Consider the following 9,731-nt stretch of genomic DNA (forward strand, 5'->3'; position numbering starts at 1 on the left):
ACTGTATGTTCTATGTGTTAAATTGAATGAAAAAAGACAGATTTGACAGATGAGTCAAAACTAATCGAACCAACAAAAGCTATAAATGAATCTTGTCAATGTTTTTTTTACAGAGCATGATTGACGTTTATTGGATGTTTCAACGGTACACGATCACTTTATTACTGTTAGATAGGTTATATTTGTAAACGTAGTTCACGTAAACTCTAACCTAATGCATTAACATATAAGAAAGGGTGAGGACGGCAGTTCTTTCAAAGATGGTCGAATTTAATTTCATTTTGAATATATTATGCCTTCTATGCGTACTGGTACCTATATTTGGACAGGTAACACGACCAGGAGTATGCCCGAATGTTCGTACACAACCTGGCTTTGATCTAAACAGGGTAAGTCAATTTTGCAAATATTATTTCTCTTTAGTTTGTTTGCATCATGCAGAATATGTGATATGAGAATAAACATTAGAAGAGGTGGTATTATTGCCAATTGGACAACCCTCCTTCAAGATTCAATGACATAATTTCACAGGGAGCAATACCAATACCGCATTGTAAGCTAAAAAATACAAATGTAAAATAATTCAAACGTGCATGAAACCAAACGGCCTGTATATAAAAAAAAGAATAATCGAAAAGGTGCATTTATGTGTATAAAAATAACATCTAGTTGAGTTTTAATTTATTCATTACAAAGTAAATTGTTATACCGTTAAAAAAATAAGGGCAACAGTAATATACATCTGTACAAAATTCATAAATCGATAGGGAAAAAAACAAATCCGAGTTACAAACTAAAACTAAGGGAAACGTATCAAATATAAGAGCACTACGACAGAACAGAGACACAACACCGAAATGTAACACACAGAGAAACGGACTTTTATGTAAGGATTTCTATTGTCCTGCAGACTTAGTACAGGATATTCACAGATCTCATATCTAATTTTTCATCTAGATTTTTTATCAATGACACTTTTTGTCAATAAGTATCATTTATAGTTCGTAAAAGAACAATCGTATAAACAGTATACACATATATTAAGAAGATCGGGTTGAATTTCAAGACAAAGGTTAGGGTTACAAAACTTTGAATTTTCGAAAAAACTAAGGTATAGATTACCTTAGCCGTATTTGGCACAACCTTTTGGAATTTTAGATCCTCAATGCTCTTCAACTTTTCTTTGACTTTATAAATATTTTGATTTGAGCGTCACTGATTAGTCTTATGTAGACGAAACGCGCGTCTGGCGTACTATGTTATAATCCTGGTACCTTTTATAACTATTAGCCAAGACAAAAGAACGAACACGTCAACAGCTCAGTTTAACTTTGTCTATATCCACAATCCATTGTAAAGTACTTATAATCAAGAGACATATTTATCTTTTTAGTATCTGGGACAGTGGTACGAAAGTGAGAAATTTTTCTTCATTCCGGAAGTTGGATTGAGATGCAACTCTGCACTATACACTCTGAACGGAAACGGGGCTGTCGGTGTTTTGAATGCAGGAATAGACGCAAGGTAACTCTTTGAAAATTCAGGCATGGAAGCAGGTAACTCTTTGTAAATTCCATTCAACTTTTTATAATGTAAATCACAGAAATAAGAAGCATGATATTAAAAAAATGATCCAGGAAACTTAGATTGTATACATAACAGTAAATTAGTTTCCAGAAACATTTTTAGAATACATTCAAGATTCAAGTATATTGCAATTTTTTGAATTGTAATTACAATGAGTTTATGATATCGTAATTTAAACTTAGGATGGATTAAGATTTTTTTAAATCTGATTTTGTTCATCTAGCTCAGTCGGATATTTCTGCCTGCTTTGGCTCTAATTTTTGTGAGTTTAGATTTATTCGGAGTGTCGCTCTCTTGGCCAAGATAATTTTAATAATATTTAACTTTTACAAAAAAGTTTTAAGTATACATTATACTCATTGGCACTCACACCACATCTTACCATATATATTATAAACAAAAAGACTAAAAAAAAGCTACATTTTCATAAATGATTTTTTTTAAATGTGTATGAACATATATGTATTTCTGATATGAAATAAAGAATAATATATAAACACTACTATACCATTACAATGTATTTTTGAAGCATAATCTAAAGTGTTGTGTAGATTAGTATAACAAGTGTAATATTTCTTCGTGCGTTTGGGTCCTAGTGGCGGATCCAGAAGTTTTTATTAAGGGAAAGGGGGGTATTCTTTGACCTGAAGGGGGCGTTAGGCATGCTTTAGTGAGTCTGTACATTATCAACTATTTTTCCACAAAGGATGGAAGGGAAGGGGAGCAGTTAAAGTAAACCGAATTGAAATTTTCTAGAGTTAAAACATTCAGTACTAGTCACTGTTTTTCTTTTTTGTAGAACCGGAATAGTACGTTCGGTAACTGGAACAGCTATAAGTACCAGTGTCATAGAACCAGGAAGACTAGTTGTTCAGTTTACTCCGTGTAAGTATAAATAATACACACGGAAGCTAAATTGGGTTTCTTCAAACAGTTGTTAATCCACCATTTTCTACATTTGAAAATGCCTGTACCAAGTACAGTTCTTGTCCTTTCGTTTTTGATGCGTTTTGTTATTTGATTTTGCCATGTGATTATAGACTTTCCGAATTGATTTTCCTCTAAGTTCATTTTTTTTTATTTTTATTTTTATATGATGTGCAAACACCTTTATATGATGTGCAAATATCCTTAGATAATGAGCAAAGTATCCTTATATGATGAGCATACATCTTTTGACGATTATTTATTTTCATCGAAATAGGCTATGGGGCTGAATATTTATTTCTAAATTCTGCCAGGCCCCCACCTCAGAGTCGAATTATCGTTCTCTTACATCGGCCTTCGGGCCTTGTATATATTTTTCGTGTGGTACAGTATGTTATTTGATTTTGTCATATATTATTCTAAATAAACATGCATACGGTTTTTATGAAAAAGAGTATACGTATATGATGTATACGGGCTTTCATGTTAAGGGTATTCCAATTTGATGTATACGGGCTTAATTTCATGTTACTGGGTATACGTATATGATGTTTGTGGGCTTTTATGTTGAGGAGTATACTTATTTGATATACACGGGTTTTTATCTTTGAGGTACAAGCATGTGATATATACGGGCTTTCATGTACAGACTATACATAGCATAAGTCATAGATGTATACGGGCTTTTAGTTGACAGTTGGTATCCATTCGTTTGATTTAATTGAGCTTTCGATTTCGCCATTTGAGTAGATACTTTCTTTTTTAATTTTCCTCGGAGTAAAGCATTTTTGTGATTTTAACTTTTTCATCATATTTGATATGTAAAGGATCTCATTTTTACGAAGTATTTCATGAATAAGACATTCATGTTATTGAGTATTTCAGTATTTGAGTGTACGGTTATTCCTGTCAGGTTTTATCAAGTTTTAACCTTAATATAATGAGTTTTTTTCTAAATGGTGACCATTCAATAAAATTGAGAATGGAAATGGGAAATATGTCGAAGACACAACAACCCAACAAAGAGCAGACAGCAGCCTAAGGACAACAATGTTTCTTCATCGTAGGTAGTTTTTAGCTGGCCCTTAAGTACAATTGTGTACTAGTTTAGGGAAAATAAAACTCTCCCAGGTTAGAGGAAGGGTTGATATCCCACTAACAAGTTTAACCCCGCCATAGTATTGTATGTATGTATGTGTCTGTCCTAAGTCCGTAGCCTGTTATTCACTGGTTGTCGTTTGTTGATGAGTAACATATTTGTTTTTCGTTAATTTTTAGTGCATAAATCTGGCCGTTAGTGTTCTCGTTTGAATATTGTCTTGGTACATTTTTCACATCTGGTCCTTTTATAGCTTACAATGCAGTAGTGGCTCTGTTACTCTTGGAAGCCGTGCGATGACCTATAGTCGTTCATATCTGTGTCATGTTGTCATTTGTTGAGAGTTGTGTCAATCATACCACATTTTTTTTTTATATCATTCATTTCTTTGTTTCCTTTGCAAATAATGTATTTAACTATTTTGCATTCAGTTACACCGCCAGGACAGTATTGGGTTTTAGACACTGATTACGAAAGTTATTCTGTGGTATATTCATGCAGACAAGATGGTTTTCAAAAGATAGGTAAATATATTTAGAAAATACAGAACAAGTCACAATAACAAGTATCGGCATGTAAATGTACAATTAGTTAAAAAATTCTAAAAAGATAGATATATTGATCTGAGTTAATATCCAGCGGCAAGTAAATCATGACTATCATGATGAGGACAAATTAAGGTAATGTGAGTATAAAGTTCAACACTCTGCTGCACTTAACTGACACAATAAGCGTTGCTAGTTTATAAAATATAACCGTCCAACGGGAAGACGTATTTCTACTAGATATTCTGAATACGCACACGATCATTCCTTTATTAGGTCTTGACTTCTATACTATTAAACGAGAAGACCTCATTGTGTGTGTCACTTCTCTTCAACCCACACTAAATTAATCATCATGCCTCTGTGTCCTATGCATTGGACGCATTTGTCATCCATTCTTATGATTATTCTGTTGGTTTATTTTTGGGAGAAAAATGAAAATAAAGGCGTCCGAAATTTTTCTTCCGTCATCAAATCGATTTTCATGTCACACTTGACTTCCGGTTTTAACATTGAGAACCAATTGTATGATAGATAACAAAAATGAAAAATAAACAAGCTAATCAAAGAATTGTCCATATCAAGGTTATTATGTCGGGAGAACCACTACTATTATACTTTGGTTTCAACTTACACATTATTTCTCGTACGGGGAAAGGACAACTTTTTTTGCGTGTATCTGCATGTACATGTATACTATGATTAATATACTATTATAATATATAGAGACTCTATACAATATACCAGTGAGTTTCCGTCATCAAACCGACTTTTAAGTCAGAGCGTTGTCCATATAGTGGTTTTGAGGTAGTAAGAACCACTACTATTATACCTCGGTTTTAACTTGCACATAATTTTCATTGATACTCGGACGGTGAAAGGACAAGTATTTTCACGTTTCTCAGCAGTAACATACCCTCTGCCCCTTCGTATGGTGTTTACATATCACAATTGATACGTTATTCACGTGCATGTTCACACTATACGGACTTCATATACAGGAGTGTGCTCCTTACGCAGAAACTGCTCCAACAAAGTTATGAGGAGGACAGATTAAAATTGACACTCCGTAAATTTTATGGACACCATCACGAATTGGTTGATCCATATGATATGTCTCTTTAACCAAACTAGCTAAGGACATTTTTACCACATGGTAGATTGTGGTTTGTCATTATGTCGTCTAATCTTTTAATTACCAAACGTGACTTATTCCCGATTGTGACCGTTTTGCTGAATGTGAATTCGCATTACTATAAGACGTGTTTCTGTACTTGTTTATCCCGAATTCATGTATTTAGTTTACATGTTTAATGTTATATATGTAATTCTTATCAGATTTTGTCAAATGTGTTGACGTCTTCTTATTATATATTTAGGTATGACGTATAGAAAAATTAATCACCTCCTCTGTATTAATTATATTAAATTTTGTACGATTATTTACGTTTGAAGTTGGATTCATAACATACTGGACATATATATATATATATTACAGTTAATTGCTATTAATAAGTATTGCAATATGCATTTTGTTTAAATGAATTATCAGTATTTAGTTCTAAATCAATCCTAGTTCTATCTCATTTTTGAATGATAGTTTTTCATATGTGACGTCATGCTGTTTCTAAATTTCATAAATTCAAATGTGGCATAACGTTTCTGCCTTTTCGCCATCGTATGTGACGTCACAAATTTTTTTTAATTACGTTGACGCTTGGACTGATTCGGATGTGTGTCTATTTTGTGATAAACTTGGGTTTAGTTTTCTGTAATTAGTTAATATTTCAGTTTCATTATGTATATCTCTTTCATATTCATTTGTTAAAATTTACTGTTTGCAATAGCATTAAGTATTCTATATAATAAGGATGTTCTTATCCCGTGCCTAAAAACAATGCCGTATTTGTCAAAACCTTTTCAACTTTTGATCTTCAGTGTTGTACAACTTTGTACCTTTTTCACGTTCGATCTTTTATATCAAGGCGTTATGTATTCAGGTTTAGTTTTCTGTAATTAGTTAATACTTTAGTTTCTTTGTGTATATCTCTTTCATATTCATTTGATAAAATTTACTGTTTGCAATAGCATGAATTGTTCTATATAATAAGAATGTTCTTATCCCGGGCATAAAAACAATACCGTATTTTGCGAAACCTTTTCAACTTTTGATCTTCAGTGCTGTACAACTTTGTACTTTTTTCACTTTCGATCTTTTATATCTGGGCGTCACTGATGAGTCTTGTGTGGCCAAGGCGCGTTTTTGGCGTATTGAATTTTAAACCTGATGCTTTTTTGTTATCTATTAATCATGTTTTTCTGTGTCTAATATGTTCTCCTATTTATTTGTATTGTAGTCCTGTAATATTATGTTGTCATTTCAATGTTATATTTAACTTTGCCATTAAAGTGCGAGGTTTGGCATGCCTTAAAACCAGGTTCAACCCACCACTTTTATTCCCCTTTAAAAGTGTCCTGTACCAAGTCAGGAAGATGGTCATTGTTATAATATTGTTCGTTTCTCTTTGTTTGCATTTTAACGTTGAGTCGTTTGTGTCTTCTCTTATTTTTGAGATATTGAGATAAGACGTGGCACGGTACTTGTCTATCCCGAATTCATGTATTTGGTTTTCATGTTACATTTGTTATTCTCGTGGTGTTTTGTCTGATGATTGGTCTGTTTCTGTGTGTGTTGCGTTTCGGTGTTGTGTCGTTGTTCTCCTCTTATATTTAATGCGTTTCGCTCGGTTTTGGTTTGTTACCCCGATTTTGTTTTTTGTCCATGGATTTATGAGTTTTGAACAGCGGTATTCTACTGTTGCCTTTATTTATCTACATCATCACCATGTATACTTTGATTAATATACTAATATGATAATTAGAGACTCTCGATATTATATAGGAGTGATTGCCATGGAGAAGAAACTTTATAGAATTAATGGTTAATAGAAAATTAAATACATTTTAATTTTATAATATAGATACGTATGTTCAAAGTATACAGAAACGCCAAAATAATAGAATATAACTGAAAACAAAATAATAACGGACTTTGAGAAAAAAGAGAGGACTTAGAAATATTTTCCTGTGTCCGGGTACCTATATGACTTTAGATATCATTTCTTAAATTCTCAAGACCTAATATTATTTACAAAAACTCAGCCTAAAATAGTTAACATTCTTTCAACCGAGCTTAAAATGTCCGGAATTTCGCTTTTAAATGAAAGTCAAACAGGACTTCCGGTTTTAAACTTAAACATAACTTTCATAAGAGGTCTCGAGGACGGGACAATGATTATTGCGTTGATAGAATAATATAGCAGTGATCGTCAAGAAGAAGTAATTCATAGTAAATATCAAATACACCTCATTTGTAGTATACTTATGTTCATAGTATACAGAAACGCGAAAATAATTAAATTTAACAGAAAAAAAATGACGGACTTTCGAAAGAAGGGAGAGGACTTAAACTGTTTTAAAAAGTACCTATGAATTTTGATACCTTTTTTAAAATTCTCCAGATATGAAATCTTTCACTGAAATTCTCCAGACACAAAATCTCACAAGATCTAATACCCGCGGGTGTGTTCTAGTTACATTTAAATACCACGATCCAATCAGAGAAGTAGAAAATACAAACTGGAAAATCTATAATTGGATACGAACAAGGATAAATCAAAGTAAAAGATCTCGCGAGAAATGATGATCTGATCAATATTATTGATGCTATCATACTATCATTAGATTACATAGGCAGTAAATTCAGAAAGACATCATTTGATTTTTTTGTGTGCGTTTAACGCCACTTTAAAGTTCTGCATTTGGGCTATATGTGACGGCCAGTTTTTATTGGTGGAGGAAGCCGGAGTGCCCAGATAAAACTATCGACTTCCGAAAGGAAGACTAACAATCCTAGTCAATTATGATTAGCGTCTACTCCGTAGTGAAACTAAACGAGTGAGATTCGCACTCACAACCTCACTGTTGACTGCCTTTGGATTCAGCTGTTAATTCTTGGCCACAGAGGCCACTGTCAAATTAAGAAATGATAATATGATAATGAGTGTTTCTGCTTATACAGACAATGCAAAAATTGCAGATAGTTCCAATCTCAAAAAATTTGATAGACCTTAGAAGAAATAGCATACATGTCTATCAGACAAGTTCAAGTTGCATTATTTAAAACTGATTTCAACGGACAGCGAAGAAAATAATTGCGGTGAAATGACTATTTATGTTTTAACACAAACACGTAGTGATACACTTGACGATATAAGTTTTTGAAAACACCCATTCAGTAAGTTGATACGCAACACAGCCTGCATATTAGATAACTACAAATAATAAAACAATATCAAAATATGAATAAGAGGAGACGTAGACGTGATTTCTTTTTAAATTTTTATTAGTTGTAATATTTACAAAATTCATGTTCAAATTTATCTTTTTTTCTTCCAGAAAGTGCTTTTATTCTAACAAGAGCAAGGGCCGGTTTACCAGCAGCAACACGAATTCAATTGTATAGTAAGTTATTGGCATCAGGTATCAATGCATTTGATTTAATACCAACCGACCAGACTAGTTGTCCAGCGCCGTCACCTTTCCTACCGCCACCTCTTGCTATACCTGGCGTGCAGATCATACCACCAGTGCCTGAGATATTTGTTTAGTCATTTGTTAAGTGAATCCTTGTTAAACAAAGGAGAAAAGTAACTATAGGCAGATAGTATATTAAATAAATCTTCTTTGGTAAAATATATACTAGTATTAAATGAAAACAAATTGCCTCATTCTCAGATTAAGTGATGTGCAATTGAAAACCGTCTGACAGTGTAAGTCAAAAATAATACAGCATAACCAATGCCAAGTATATTTTTATCAATATTTGCATACACATCACAATTATGTCATCACAATTATGTATCTAAACGACAGTAATGTTAGTTGGTCTGCGGAACAATTATATTTATAATCTAAAAATTCTACAGACTAATGATGAATGACTGGGTATGCTTTTAGAAGCTGCTCATGTATTTGAAATAGGATGGTAAAACATTATGACACATGAAATCTGTTGTTTGTTACAACTGTAAAATAAAATTGGGATTCATTAACTTGACGTGTTCTTTAAAAATCAATATAAGACGTACAAGAAATTTCAAAAAATTGAAAAACGACTTTAGATTGAAAATTATGCTATGCTATCTTTTCTCTGTTTTCTATCTTTAATTGAAACATTAATTTACACCATTGATGGATGTCTCTGACACAAACAGCTCAGTTAATAAAAGAACATTTAAAAGACGCTACTATTGTATCTTACTAATACGTTTAACAACATTAAAGCCTTTTCTGGAATTACAAAATTATTAAAATCAATATGTTTTGTGCAACTTATGAACATGTACATATATGATAATTCAAGTAACATTTATCAGTGTCTGAGCAGAAATTTGACGAAGCAGAGGTATGTCGAAGAACGTCTCCTTCTTTTTCTAAAAAAAGTTCATCGGAAGTTTCCTAGACCTTGTTGATAAATATTTCGTATCAACTTCACAAATAATACATGATGG

The 9,731-nt window shown here is 32.6% G+C and overlaps 1 protein-coding gene across 1 annotated transcript; it reads left to right on the forward strand.

Annotated features, from left to right (window-relative positions):
• The first annotated feature begins 127 nt into the window (after positions 1-127).
• Positions 128-9,272, forward strand: LOC134696325 (apolipoprotein D-like). The gene is made up of 5 exons (XM_063558047.1): positions 128-389; positions 1,394-1,524; positions 2,387-2,472; positions 4,045-4,137; positions 8,617-9,272. Exons 1-5 carry the CDS (start codon positions 261-263, stop codon positions 8,826-8,828), a joined length of 651 nt encoding a protein of 216 aa, XP_063414117.1. The 5' UTR covers positions 128-260; the 3' UTR covers positions 8,829-9,272.
• The last annotated feature ends 459 nt before the right edge of the window (positions 9,273-9,731 follow it).

This window comes from Mytilus trossulus, chromosome 14, assembly GCF_036588685.1.
Source record: "Mytilus trossulus isolate FHL-02 chromosome 14, PNRI_Mtr1.1.1.hap1, whole genome shotgun sequence".
In the NCBI taxonomy this organism is placed as follows: domain Eukaryota; kingdom Metazoa; phylum Mollusca; class Bivalvia; order Mytilida; family Mytilidae; genus Mytilus; species Mytilus trossulus.

Coding starts and splice junctions, on each gene's coding strand:
- LOC134696325 (XM_063558047.1), top strand. CDS start 261: ATGGTCGAATTTAATTTCATTTTGAATATATTATGCCTTCTATGCGTA. Junction 390..1,393: donor CTGGCTTTGATCTAAACAGG/GTAAGTCAATTT, acceptor TTATCTTTTTAG/TATCTGGGACAGTGGTACGA. Junction 2,473..4,044: donor AGTTGTTCAGTTTACTCCGT/GTAAGTATAAAT, acceptor TTTTGCATTCAG/TTACACCGCCAGGACAGTAT.